General features: G+C 40.9%; 1 protein-coding gene and 1 non-coding gene across 2 annotated transcripts in view; both read left to right on the top strand.

Moving 5' to 3' along the window:
• PPP2R3A (protein phosphatase 2 regulatory subunit B''alpha) overlaps positions 1 to 15,017 on the top strand; it is a 96,058-nt gene that overhangs the window by 59,105 nt on the left and 21,936 nt on the right. Inside the window, exons 6-8 of the mRNA XM_049775921.1 lie at positions 2,805 to 2,879; positions 13,111 to 13,197; positions 14,215 to 14,371. Coding sequence (XP_049631878.1) covers positions 2,805 to 2,879; positions 13,111 to 13,197; positions 14,215 to 14,371 — 319 coding nt within the window. The remainder of the gene's footprint in view (positions 1 to 2,804; positions 2,880 to 13,110; positions 13,198 to 14,214; positions 14,372 to 15,017) is intronic.
• On the top strand, positions 2,543 to 2,706 carry LOC126012721 (U1 spliceosomal RNA). Its single transcript, XR_007497134.1, has one exon. It is a non-coding gene; the product is annotated as a U1 spliceosomal RNA (small nuclear RNA).

Raw genomic sequence — 15,017 nt, 5'->3', positions numbered from 1 at the left:
ATTTCTGAGCGCCGAGCCAGGAGTAACCCCTGAGCACCACCACTGGGTGTGGTTCCAAAAAAAGAAAGGAAGAGGGGCCTGACACAGTGGTAGTACTTCTTGCATGTAGCTGACCTGGGACTGACCTAGGAATCCCCAGCATCCCATATGGCCCCCCAAGACTGCCAGGAGCAATTTCTGGGCACTGAGCCAGAAATAACCCTGGAGCACCACCGGGTATAGCCCAAAATGCTCCTCAAAAAAAAGAAAATGAGAAGGTGGGTGGGTGGGAGGGAAGGAAGAGGGCATCATGGAGGTTGAGAGGGAAGCCAGGGACATTGGTGGCTGAAATGCACACTGGTGAATGTTGTGCATTGTATGATTGTAACTCAATCTTAAACAACTTTATTTGTGTGGGGGGAGGGGAGGAACTATTATGAACAACCTTGTAACCACGATGTTTGAAAAAAAAATTAAAAAAAAAAAAAAAAAAAAACAGAAAGAGAGCTCACTTGGGGACAGTTTTTATGGAACTATTTATTTCTGGCTCTTCCAATGCCCAAAAGGTACATATCATGATATGGTCTGTTTTTACTCTAGAATTCTTTTTAATTTCGTGTCTAAATGTCTAATGTCACAAATTCCTTGAAGCTTATTAAGCTCTGCCTTTTCTAGCTGTTGAATACACATCATTGTTTCAGTAAAACCTGTTAACTACTAGTTAGGACATCCTAAAAAAAAAAAACCCCAGGAAATACATAACACAGTAGCTATGTATTTTTAAATGTCTTTATAATTTTTATTGAAATTTATCATTAAATGTTATTGTATTTTATGTAACATGCACGCATGTTCCAAAACATAATTTATAGGTTGTTAACATATGGTTGGCTGTGAGAAGGCCATCTGTAGGAAATCTTAGTAAGATTTTTATGACTTTTCTGTAAGATTATAAAATTATTTTCAAATAAAAAGTAAAAGAAGTTATTCTAGCAGCCCTGGGAGTGAGGGAAGAGGATATGGGAGGTAGGATAAAAACGAAGGTGTAGGGAGGACAAATTGGTGATGGGAATCCCCCCCTGATTTTATGTAAATATGTACCTAAAATATTATTGTCAACAATATGTAAGCCACTATGATCAAAATAAAATTATATTTAAAAAAAAATGAAACCAAAAAAAAAAAAGTAAAAAGAAGTATTATTGGTTCTAGAGTGTATTGGCAGGTATGTGTAGCTGAATCTCTAAGGAAGAAAAACAGTATAGCAAATAATCTGTTTGTTGTTTACTTGCCAGTTAATAGATTATATCTATGTTGACATTGCTATTGTCTCTGGTTGTTAAATTAACACTAATTTAATTTAATCAACACAGTTTTCTTTTTTTTTTTTTTTTTTTTTTGGGGGGGCCACACCCGGCGGTGCTCAGGGGTTATTCCTGGCTGTCTGCTCAGAAATAGCTCCTGGCAGGCACGGGGGACCATATGGGACACCGGGATTCGAACCAACCACCTTTGGTCCTGGATCGGCTGCTTGCAAGGCAAACGCCGTTGTGCTATCTCTCCGGGCCCTCAACACAGTTTTCTGACTCATTCAATTCTACTAGAAAATAAAAACGATATTTCCAAGTTTAATATTCTGATAATCTTCCATGTTATCAAATTTTAGAATAAGATACTAAATTGAGAACAGATCCACATAATTAATGGACTTTAACTGGCTAAAACAACTTGTCATAGGCATCAAATGACAGTATTTAGCACAAATTTAGCATGAAAACAAGTCTTAAAATTTTTTCATGTTTCTAAGGATGTTATGTTGTGATACATATTTATGCCTTATGTTTCTTGTCAGTTTTTTTTTTGTTTTTGTTTTTGTTTTTGGTTTTTGGGCTACACCCTGTGACGCTCAGGGGTTACTCCTGGCTATGCGCTCAGAAGTTGCTCCTGGCAACATATGGGGACCATATGGGACGCCGGGGGATCGAACCGCGGTCCGTCCTAGGCTAGCGCAGGCAAGGCAGGCACCTTACCTCCAGCGCCACCGCCCGGCCCCTCTTGTCAGTTTTATGTATCTTCCATTCTATGTAAACTTCACTTTTATAGTCTCTATCAAGGTCTGTGGGATAAGGAGTCAGAACAATAGTACAGTGGATAGAGTTTTTGCCTTGCATGTTCAACTAACTTGGGCTCAATCCCCAGTATCCCGTTTGGTCCCTCAAATCAAGTAGGAATAATTCCTGGGTGCAGAGCCGGAAGTAACCCTTGAGCAATGCCGGGTATGGCCCCAGAACAAACAGAAAGATCTTTGGGATAAGATTCCCAACGAGCTTTGATATGTTAGAATTAAAGTATTTGCCTCTAATTGATTCACAAGTCATCAAGTATGTAGCTCAATTTAAATTTTAACTTTTTATTGAAGTATACTATGCACAGTAAAGGCACATATAAATAAGGATACTTGTCATAAAACTTGAATTTAATAAAATATTAAATTTTAAGTAAATTAGTGTTTTAGAATAGCAAATTTTCTAAACTATAGTTTACTCAAAAGAAAATATTATTCATACTTACCTGGCAGGGCCGATTCCATCATCACAAAGGTGGTTTCCCCAGAGTGAGGCTCGCCAATTGCACTACGGGCATGCTGACCCCTGCGATTTCCCCAAACGTGGGAAACTCGACTACGTAATTTATGGTAGTGGGGGACTGTGTGCGCTTTCTCCCCCAGAAAGAATTTAAAAAAAAAAGAAAAGAAAGTATTATTCAGGCATTATTGTTTTATTGGGCTTTTATATTTATTAAGTTTGGTTTTGATCTTATTTTAGGATGTGGTAGATACACACCCTGGACTCACGTTCCTGAAAGATGCTCCAGAATTCCATTCCCGATACATCACCACGGTATGTTATCCTCTTTTGTTTTTTGTTTTTGTTTGTTTGTTTTTGGATCACACCCAGTGACACTCAGGGATTACTCCTGAGACCATATCGGACACCAGGAATTGAACCCAGGTCGGTCCTGGGTCAGTTGCATACAAGGCAAAGGACCTACCGCTGTGCTACACTCTGACCCTAGGTTGTCCTCTTTTATCTTAATACCTACCTAAGTTCCATTTCTGTCACTGTATATTACACATACAGATCTTTATGTAAAAGGTAATAGGAGGTCAAGAGACAGCACAGCCAAAAAAGCATTTGCTTTGCATGCAGCCAACCCTGGTTTGATCCCCAGCATCCCATATGGTCCCCCAAGCCTGAGTAGTTTCTTTTTTTTTTGCTTTTTTTTTTTTTTTTTTTTTTTTGCTTTTTGGGTCTCACCCAAGCAGCACTCAGGGGTTATTCCTGGCTCTATGCTCAGAAATCACTCCTGGCAGGCTCAGGGGACCATATGGGATGCCAGGGTTCGAACTACCGACCTTCTGCATGCAAGGCAAACTCCTTACCTCCATGCTATCTCTCCAGCCCCAACCAACTCAAGTTTAATCCCCAGCTCTGCCTGTGCTCCCAAAGACCACCAGGATCCTTGAGGACAGAATCAAGAGGATGCCTGGAGCACCATGGGATGTGGCACAGAAACAACAAAAATAACTTTGTAACTTTATATTTAATATAGGCCATGAGGTGGTGCTAAAGGTAAGGTGTCTGCCTTACAAGCGCTAGCCAAGGAAGGACCGTGGTTGGATCCCCCAGCATCCCATATGGTCCCCCCAAGCCAGGGGCAATTTCTGAGTGCTTAGCCAGGAGTAACCCCTGAGCATCAAACGAATGTGGCTGGAAAAAAACAAAAACAAACAAAAAATATACATATATTTATATTGGATCTCACTGTTCTCTAAAACTAAAACTAAAAATATACATATATTTATATTGGATCTCACTGTTCTCTAAAACTATTCTTGTTCCCACAAGAATCCTGTCACCCTCATTTCTCACCTACATTATTACTTTTGATTAGTCTCACTATTTGTAACCTCACTGCCTTCCAGTCTAGTCTCCACAAAGCAAAGTAATCATGTGAAAATATAAGTCAAATCATGTCACTCCTCTCCTCAAGCCCTCCAGCTGTTCCCATTCGCTCCATATAGAAACACATTCTGGGTGTTTGTCTTGCACACAGCTGACCCAAGTTCTATTCTTGGCATCCCCTATCCCCCTCCCAATCCTCCAGGAGTGAGTCCTGAGCAAAGAAAGAGCCAGGAATACCCTGAGCACCACTGGGTGTGGCACCCTTTCTCCTTCACCTCCCCCCCCCCAAAAAAAACATATCCTGGAAAATATCACAGAAGTTAACCATACCTGCTTTATATGCACCCAACCCTGGCTCAATCCCCTCCCAAGTACCATCAGTTGTAGCCCTTGGAGAACCCAAAGCACTACTGGCACCACCTGCCCTGAGCAGCACCACAGTCTCAGATCCTCATTTTGAGCTGTCTATCCCAGTTGGCAGGATACTACCAAGCCCTAGATCCCTGAGCACTGCATGGGAGCCCTTGTTCAACCTCATCCCCCAAAAAATATCCTTGCCATCAGTCTTCATAATCTTGGAATAACTTCATAGTCCCTGTGTTCTCATCGTGCCTCTTATTTCCCTGTCCTAAGTCCTCCTCGGTTTTACCCAGAGTGGCCTATTCACTTTTCCTGGACAGACCAAACCCACATCTGCCTCAGGCCCTTTGTTTTTCTTTCCTCTTCCTGGAATGTCCTTCCTTGAGTTTGCCAGTGAAAAGACTCTTCCCTAATTGGCACATGCTGACTTTCAAGGAGAAGGGCTCACAACAGTCTGTAATGAGACTGAAAATATTTATTTGTGATATTAGTGCTGGAGTAAAAATATGTCCATGGCTTGCTCATCTGGTGCTTCCACTCCATATCTAGATTGGTCTGAATCCATCACTTCAGGCTGAAATATCAGAATTTTAATTATTGAGAACAAAGTACTGGGATTTCCCAAGAAAACTGAACTGTAATGGAGACTGTTCATCACTATTAGCTTAATCCTTCTACCCTAGGAAAAATGAATTTAAGTCAAAATTCTGCAAAAAGATCATATCTCCTCTCCTTTCTCCTCTCCTCTCCTCTCTCTCTCTCTCTCTCTCTCTCTCTCTCTCTCTCTCTCTCTCTCTCTCTCTCTCTCTCTCTCTCTCTCTCTCTCTCTCTCCCCCTCTCCCTCTCTCTCTCTCCCTTCTCCCCCACACCCCCGCTGCATCCAAGGCTAGCACTGTAACTGCTATACTATCTCTTTGTTCTAGAACATCTCTTTTTAATTCCTGTATTCTCATTTTATTCAAAATTTTGATAAAAGATCATATCTCCTCTCTTCCCTTTCTCTCTCCTCTCTCTCCTCTCTCCCCTCTCCTTTTCTCTCTCTCTCCCCTCTCCTCTCTCTCCCCTCTCTCTCACTCACTCCCTCCCTCCCTCCCTTCTCTGCATCCAAGACAAGCACTGTAACTACTATACTATCTCTTTGTTCCAGGACATCTCTTTTTAATTCCTGTATTCTCATTTTATTCAGTTATCAAAAACTAGCCAGGGCCAAACATAGTACAGTGTGTAGGGCACTTATCTTGCCCACGACTGACTTGGGTTCAATCCTGGCTCTTTGTGTGATCCCCCAAGCCCACCAGGAGTGGTCCCTGAGCACCACCAGGGTAGAAAAAAAACACAAAACTATCTTTTAGATCCACCAAATACCTCTATTTATTTATAGTTATCTATAATCATAAATTAGAGATTTCCAATGTAATAAAGAAAAAGAAAGAAAAGTGGTTTATGATTCTAATTGTCTAGGTTGATGAGCTTTTTGGTTGAAAGATTGTCAAATTTCATTCCTCACACTGGCCATTAAAATTATAACTATTGTTTATTTTCAACTTTATTTGGGTTTTTTGGGTTTTTTTGTTGTTGTTGCTGTTTTGGTCACACCCGGCAGTGCTCAGGGGCTACTCTTGGTCCTACGCTCAGAAATCGCTCCTGGCAGGCTCAGGCGACCATATGGTATCCCGGGATTCGAACCACCGCCCTTCTGCATGCAAGGCAAACGCCCTACCGCTGTGCTATCTCTCCAGCCCCTTTGCTTGGTATTTTTTTCTTTTTCTTTTTCTTTTTTTTTTTTTTTGTTGGCCCGTACGGGGAATATTTGGTATTTTTAATGATTCATTTCTTCACCTGAAAGGGAGAGAGCAAAATAGAAAAATACAGCCCTAAAGTAGAAACAGAATCTACATGTTCTCGCCACTAGATGGAGCCCCTCCCCTGAGAATCTAAAATGCTGAAACCATAATCTATAAACCAACCAATGTGTTGATTGATATAGAACCACTGAATAAGGATATATAGATGAAGAAAACGGAATACATGTACTTTTAAAAATTAGTATTAGATAAGTAGATTAGCAGAGAATAAAAATAGAAAATGTAGCATTAAAATATTTGCAAAATTTGTTAATTCTGGACTGGAACAATAGTGGATTGGGCATTTGCCTTGCATGTGGATGGTTTGATACCCAGCATCCAGTATGGTCCCCCAAGCCTGACAGGAGTAATTTCTGAGCACAGACCCAGGAGTAGCCCCTGAGCATTGCTAGGTGTAGTTCCCCTCCCCAAATTTTATAATTCTGTCAGAAAAAATATAAAAACAATAAAACAAGTAAAAATACAAAATGATTTTGCAGTTTTACGTAGAAAGTACTTTCAAGTATGATATGAAATTTTTACTATAACTATAAAATTCAAATAAATAGGAAACAGACTTTAAGGTAACTTTATAGTCAAAATCAGCTTAGACAAAACTACTGTACACTAATTGTTATAGTACTCTATATTGAGAGCTACAGAGGTGCTACAGAGATTAGAGCTCTTGCCTCACATGCATCAAACTTGGGTTTGCTCTCTGAAGCCCCAAGCATCACCAAGGAGACCCTGGTGGTTCTCTATTGTGCCCAAATAGCACCATAACCTTTGGCATTTGCACTAAACTACAATCCCCACTGGTAGCTGAGGATCACCAGGAGTGCTCCAGATCCCTGAGCACACTGCTAGAGAGACCCAATATGTGTGTACATACATATATATTGACATATACATACAATATACTTTAATTGAGAGAAGGCATATGGTTAAATGATATCCTAATCTTTTACACATATTATTTCTATGTTCAAAATGCTCCAACTTTTCCTAGCAGATGCTGCCAAAGTAATGCTGAGAATACAATATTAAGATGCATTTGCTAGGGCCTTGGATGTGTCTTACCAGTACAACATATGTTTTGTGTGTGTGAGGCCTGGGTTCAATTCCAAGAAACACCGAAAAAAAATTGTACTTACCTTTCTAAATACTGTGGTGAGAAGAAAATTTTCACTGCTTTGTACAATCAAGGCTTCATAGGGCTAGTTTTTGGAAAATCATACTTATGAAAGAATTTCCATCTAAGGGTATGTTCTTTTGTTGTTGTTTTTTTTTTTTTTTTTGAAGGGGGGTATATTGGCCACACTAGACAGTGCTCAAGGATGACTCTGTGCTCAGGGATCACTCCTGGTGGGGCTCATGGGAGTTGGGCTGCATTCAGAGGGGCTTCGGGTTATTTTGGAAGGAGGATGGGAGCTTGGGAGTCAGCGAAGAGTGGGTACTCAGAGACCAGACACACTCAAGGGCAGCTGGACTCGAATCCATCTATTCAAGATTTTCATTCATATTTAAGCAGAAAACTATCAGTGGCAGGCTCTTATGGTATGTTAAGCATTACATAGATTATAGGCGCAGGGTTGAACTTGGTACAAACACTGGTACAAACTGCCACCTGTACATTCTAAACATTTTGGTATTTTCCACAAATTCTTTGTTCTGTAGTCATTAGTTTCACTACTCTAAACAGAAACCATAGAACTCATTCTTTCCGTTAATCATATCTTCACTAACACCTCATTAAGATTTACCATTAATCAACAGAATCATCTATTGAAATTTAACTAAGGTTGCTACAAAATGACCTAAAAGACTAAAACATTCTTGTGGTGTTAAATCTATTGATTAATGACTATTATGTAAATACTTTTCAGCATAGGACAGGCAGGACGTGATTCAGTATTTTTTAACTTTAAGAGGCAAGGATAAAACAGTTTTCCATGGATGAGGCCGGAGAGATAGCAGTAGGGCGTTGGCCTTGCAAGCAACCTATCCAGGACAAATGGTGGTTCAAATCCTGGCATCCATATGGTCCCCTGTGCTTGCCAGGAGCTATTTCTGAGCACAGAGCCAGGAGTAACCCCTGAGTGCTGAGTAACCTGAGCCAGGTGTGACCCAAAAAAATTAAAAGTTTTCCATATACTCATAATGTACATCACTAAGTAACTAGCCAAGTATTATTGTAAATTCTTCCAGGCCAAAAAAATATGGCTCTGTCTCCTTTGTCACCTGAGATATCTCTTGCCCAAACTTTATTATTTCTATCCCCATCTGAGACTTCTCTCTCACACACATCATTATTTTTAGAATGCTGCACTCCTCAGTATGGCCAAGGGTAGGGATGACTTACTCTGGAGCTCCTGTCACTCGGGGGCAGCATTTGGCACAGGATTGGGATGGGACTGGGAGCAGTGCAGTGCCACCTCTATCACCCTCTGCTCCTCAAGCCCTTAAAGCATTTTTCTGTACTGTGATCCTTGCTCTACATTCTGGGATGAAATAAAACAAGTTAGTGTCTTCAGCCTAGCAGTCACCAATTCTAACCATGAGTAATATTAAATCCTAGTCTTAACTTTCTTTTTATTTTTGTTTGGGGGCCACACCCTGCAGTGCTCAAGTGTTACTCCTGGCTCTTCACTCAGAAATTACTCCTGACAACCTCTGGGGACTATATGGGATGCCGGCATAAAACCCAGGTCAGCCATGTGCCAGGCAAATGTCCTACCCACTGTGCTATGGTTCCAGCCCATTACTTTTCATCAATACTAAACTTTGCTACACTCGTAGTAGCTTTAACAATATTTCTGAATAAAGTTAGCGTTTCATGTTTTAATATTGTGTACATTTTACATTCAATCTGCCTATAAATTATAGACAAATACCAATTAGAGATATTTCTTTGAGTAGTCATCTATCTGTTTCTCAAAACTTTATTTGGGGTAGTTTTGGTTTGTTTGTTTTTAGGCCATATCCAGCAGTGGTCAGTGTTTATTTCTGATTGTGCTGGGGAGACCATATGTGTTGTTGGGTAATTGAACGCACATCAGCTGCATGCAAGGCAAATGCCTTCTGCACTATACTACCTCTTCAGCCTACATCTGTTATTCAGAACTTTGAATAGTTATTTGTTGATGAATATTAAATCCTTAGCAATCCAAGGTAATGCAAAAGTACTCATAGTTTTCAGCCTTCATTATTTTATCAATTAATTATTAGCCAGCACCAGATATAAGATACATAGATGACATGGATAAATAATAGATTGATGGTTGATGGGTATGTGGATAGATGGATGGATGGATGGATGAATAGAAAGTACCCTATGAGGCAGAGATGCAAGGCAAAATAGACCTAGTTCTGAGGCCAGAGAGATAGTGCAGTGGGTAGGGCACTTGTCTCCATACAATCAAAATGGCTTCTATCCCTGGTATCCCATATGCCCCCTGAGCCTGTCAGGAGTAATTTATTTTTCTTTTTTTCCCTAGCCTCCTCGTTCTCTTTTTTTTTCTTCTCTTTTTCTTCTTCCTTTTCCTCTTCTTCCTCTTTTTTCCTCCTCTTCCTCTTTTTTCCTCCTCTCCCTTTTCCTCTTCTTCCTCTTCTTTTTCCTCCTCTTTTTCCTCTTCTCCTCTTCTTCTTCCTCTTCTTTTTTCATATTTTTCTTCTCCTTCTTCCTCTTTCTCTTCTTCCTCTTCTCTTCCTCCAACTCCTTTTACTATTCTCTTTCTGGGTCTCTGGGAATCCAATGATTCCTATGTTGTTTCTGTTGAGTTTATTAAAGACTTCTATTTTCCTGTTCACATTCGTTGAGTAGCTTATCCATTGTCTGATCATTTGCTTTAAGGTTTTGTTCCAATCTCCTCTGTATAGAGTTCTGTATCTCATCCTCCAGCTCACTGACCCTGTCCTCAGCTATTGTTACTCCGTTGGAGAGGCTTTTCATTGAGGTTTTCATTTCATCTGAGTTTTTCAGACCTGTTATTTGAGTACGAAGTTTTCTGATTTCTATCTTCACATCCTCTTGATTCTTACTTTTGTTTCATTCAACTCGATCTATTCTTTCTTTGAGCTCCATGAACAACCTCCATATTTCTTCTCTAAACACCTTATCTGAGAGGATACCTAGCTGGTTGGTACTTTTCAGGTCATCAGAGCTGCCATCTTCATTCTCTGTACTTGGGGTTGTCCTGCATTGTTTCCCCATTGCCAAACTTGTAGTATGGTTTTTACTATGTGCTGTGGTTGGGTTCATGGGTTAGAAGATGCATGCAGCCCTGCTCACCTGGCTCCACCCGTATTAGGTGGGACAGCTTACCAGGTTTGAGCCCTGAAGAGATTATGTTGGCTGGTGTCTTCTTGGCTGCCTCATGCAGAACAGCCTTTTTTTGTTTTGTTTTGTTGTTGTTTTGTTTTTTGCTTTTTGGGCCACACCCTGCAATGTTCAGGGGTTACTTCTGGTTGTGTGTTCAAATATAGCTCCTGGCTTGGGGGACCATATGGGACGCCAGGGGATAGAACTGGGGGTCCGTCCTAGATTGTCCTAGTGGCCACATACCACTGTGCTATCGCTCTGGCCCCTGTAAGGAGTAATTTCTAAGTGCAGAGTCAGAAGTAACCCCTGAGCACAGCTGTTAACATTACTTGGTTGTAGAGCCTTGCATATATGAGGCCCTGGGTTCAATCCCCAGCACTGCAAATAAATCTTAGAATATAACCATAGGATGAGCAGAATGGCTTAGATGTCAAGAGAAGCACAGAAAGTAGAACTCTATCCCAGGTCCTGCTCTGGTGTTTCCAGTAAATTGTGGCTTCAGTGAGTCAGAAAGAATTAGCACTGATAAAGTGAGGAATGATGGGCAGTAGAAGTATGTATCTTCATGCTAAAGCATTTCTTTCCCAGTATTGTGATGGTTTGGTTTGATTTTGGGGTCATATCTGGTGGTGCTCAGGGGTTACTCATGGTGATACTTAGGGGGCCATATATCAGTGATCCAAGAGTCAAACAAACATTGACTGGGTGCAAGGGAATTTCCTTAACCCCTATATTGTCTCTGGCCCCAATTCCTCTATTCTTTAAGAATCACTCTGCTAAAAAAATCCAGAAGCAGAATGGGAACTTAGTCCTTCATTAAGCCTACCAAAAAAAAAAAATTAAATTATCTTATACTTCTGCTTCCTTTGGGGGATGGTAGGTGTGGAAGGGAGATGTGCAGAGAACATTTATAGCTAAGTGAAATAAATGGTAATAACAACCCCAAATGATAGGGAAAGCACTGTGTAGCATTCTACATTCAAAATTACAGCTTGTCAGGGCTGGAGAGATATCATGGAGGAAAGGTGTTTGCCTTGCATGCAGAAGGATGGTTTTTCGAATTCCGGCATCCCTTGTGGTCCCCCAAGCCTGCCAGGAGTGATTTCTGAGCATGGAGCCAGCCACCCTGAGCACTGCTGGGTGTGACCCAAAAACAAAACAAAAAATTACAGCTTGTCTTCCTTCTCATCCTTCCCTGCCCCAGCACACTTGTCTCTTCAGTCCTGGACACATTGCTTCACATCCCTTCTTCTGACCTACCCAAGGTCCTTCCCATAATTTCATATCTATTAAGCTCATTAAAATGCTATGAGAGGAGCCAGAGCAATAGCACAGCTATAGGGTGTTTGCCTTACACGCACCCAGAACAGACCTGGGTTCAATCCCTGGAGTCCCATATGGTCATCGGAGCCAGGAGCAATTTCTGAGCACATAGCCAGGAGTAACCCCGAGCATCACCAGCTGTGGCCCCCACAAAAAAAAAAAAAAAAAAAAATATATATATATATATATATATATATATATATATATATACTAAAAGAAAAGTTGCTCATGCCTTCTTATATTTAAGTTCATAGAAAGAATTAGAAGACACTTAAAATCTAACCAGGCTAATGCTCTTTGACATCAGACGACTTTTGTAACTATTCTTCTGAGCCATTGATTAAGCCAGTCCAGTATACACTTCTCACTTTATTTGCCTTTCTCAAACATCCAACCCAATAAGCACTACATGAATCAGTCAGGTACTACTGTAAGAAAGATGACAGATGAAGCTGAAATATGCAGGTGTATGTCAGATTTTTTTTTACTTTCGGGAAAATTTTTGGATGTAGATAGATGTAAAATTATAGATTATTAAAACATAGTATTAGGGGGGCCTGAGAGATAGCATGGAGGTAAGGCGTTTGCCTTTCATGCAGGAGGTTATTGGTTCGAATCCCAGTGTCCCATATGGTCCCCCGTGCCTGCCAGGAGCAATTTCTGAGCCTGGAGCCAGGAATAACCCCTGAGCACTGTCGGGTGTGACCCAAAAACCACAAAAAAAAAAACAAAAAAAAAAAAAACATAGTATTAGGGCTACAGGGGTCTCAAATTCGCGGCCCGCAGGCCATTTGTGGCCCTCCATACAACACTTTGTGGCCCTGCCCTAGAGGAATTTTTTTTGTTTTGTTTTAAGTTGTTTGGGTCACACCCCCCAATGTTCCAAGGATTACTACTGACTTTGCACTTAAGGATTACCCCGACTTTGCCTCCTGCGGCCCCAAGGTAAATTGAGTTTGAGACCCCTGGGCTAGAGCAATAGTATAGTGGGCATGGTGCTTGCCTTTTATGAAGCTTACCTGGGTTCAATCCCCAGCACCACATATGGTCCTGAGTTTTCCAGGTGTGATCCCTGAGTGCAGAGCAGGTGTAAGACCTAAGCACCAGGAGGGGAAGGGAACCAAAAAAAAAAAGACCTGAGCACCACCAAGTATGGCCCCCAAAAATAAAACATGGTGTTTAAGTTTTACTAGAAGTTCTACCAAGCATAATCATAAAGACAAAACTTTGCTTGATTTAATATATACTCGTAGATTAAAAATAGGTAATTAATCAATCTTTATTTTTTCCTTTGATTTTTATTTTCCGTTTGAATTAGGTTATTCAGAGAATATTCTACACAGTCAACAGATCTTGGAGTGGAAAAATTACTTCAACAGAAATAAGGAAAAGCAACTTTTTGCAAGTATGCACATTTTTGGAATTTACCTGTAATGAGTAATTTAAATTGTATTCTTTTTATAATTATTTAACATAGTGGTTACAAAATTGTTCATTTTTGTTTAAACTTTATTGATTGGTTTCTGAGCCACACCCAGCAGCGCTGGCTCTGCACTCAGAAATCGACCCAGCAGGTCAGGGACCCACATGGGATGCTGGAAATCGAACTGAGTCCCTCCCAGGTCGGCCACATGCAAGGCAAACACCCTACTGCTATACTATCTCTCTAGCCCCACGAAACTGTTCATGATTGAATTTCAGTCATACAATGTACACCAGCCTTCACCAGTGTAATTTCCTGCCACCAGTATCCCGTTTCCTCTCACCCTCTCCTCACACCTTCCCCCCCCCCCCCCGTGACTACCTCTGATGCAGGTATTTTACTTCTATCTATCTCTATCTCTCTCTCTCCTCTCTCTCTCTCTCACCTCTCTCCTCTCTCCCCGTTTGGTCAGCCGTGTGTAAGGCAAACACCCTACCACCACCCTATCGCTCCGGCCCGTCTCTCTCCTTTTTGGCACTGTGGTTTGCACTATTGCTAATGAAGGGGTATCATGCTTATTACTTTATCCCCTCTTAGCACCCAGTTCTTGTCCAGAGTAATCAATTCCAACTATCATTGTCACAGTAGACCAGTGCTTCTCAATTATTTTCTGTCATGCCCCCCTAGGAACAAAACATTTTTTGCACCCCCCACGCGATTATTAATAGTATCTTTATTTAAAAAAAAAAAACTTTAACCTGCAAAACAAAAATATATAAAATAATTTGAGCTGATTTTTTAACCAGAGGTGATGTCTGGATGAATGGCTACAATGAGCACGTTTTGCAATGCTTAGATTTTCAAAGCATAGTTTGAAGCAGGACACAGCAGCGCTCAGCTCCAGAGAAACACAGAGACCACTGGATGTGGCCCAGAAACCAAAACAAAGAAATGTTTCTGAAATACAACCAAATAATCCTTCTATTCATATCATTTCAGACTCTGGCTCTTTTGGAAGAAGAGGAAGATATAAACCAAATCACAGATTACTTCTCCTATGAACATTTCTATGTCATTTATTGTAAATTCTGGGAGCTAGACAGTGACCACGACCTCTACATCAGTCAGGATGATCTCGCTCATTACAATGATCAGGGTGAGTGATTCTATGGTGAATAAGACAGAACCGGAGAGATAGCATGGAGGTAGGGCATTTGCCTTGCATGCTGAAGGACAGTGGTTCGAATCCTGGCATCCCATATGGTCCCCTGAGCCTGCCAGGAGCGATTTCTGAGCGGAGAGCCAGGAATAACCCCTGAGCGCTGCTGGTTGTGACCTAAAAACCAAAACAAACCAACAAACAAAAAAGACAGACCATTGTGAAGAAAGCAAGAGTGATATCAATGTCCCCACTCATTACAGGAATCACTATGTCTTAAGTTTTTATCTGATCTAAGTAAGTTCTCTGTAAGAGCCAGTAACATTTTAAATTTATTTTAATTCTTCTCTTTACCATTGTTATTGAGGTACTATGATTTACAATACTGTTTTTTGTTTGTTTTTGTTTTTTTGTTTTGTTTTTGGACCACATCTGGCAGAGCTCAGGGGTTACTCCTGGCTATCTGCTCAAAAATAGCTCCTGGCAGGCACGGGGGACCATATGGAACTCTGGGATTCGAACCAACCACCGTAGGTCCTGAATCAGCTGCTTGCAAGGCAAATGCCGCTGTGCTATCTCTTGGGCCCCATAATACTTTCTTGCATGCATCATTACAACACCACCATTACCAGAGTGCCCACTT

Source organism: Suncus etruscus, chromosome 6 (genome assembly GCF_024139225.1).
Source record: "Suncus etruscus isolate mSunEtr1 chromosome 6, mSunEtr1.pri.cur, whole genome shotgun sequence".
NCBI lineage: Eukaryota > Metazoa > Chordata > Mammalia > Eulipotyphla > Soricidae > Suncus > Suncus etruscus.
This window is presented reverse-complemented; position numbering and strand designations above follow the sequence as displayed.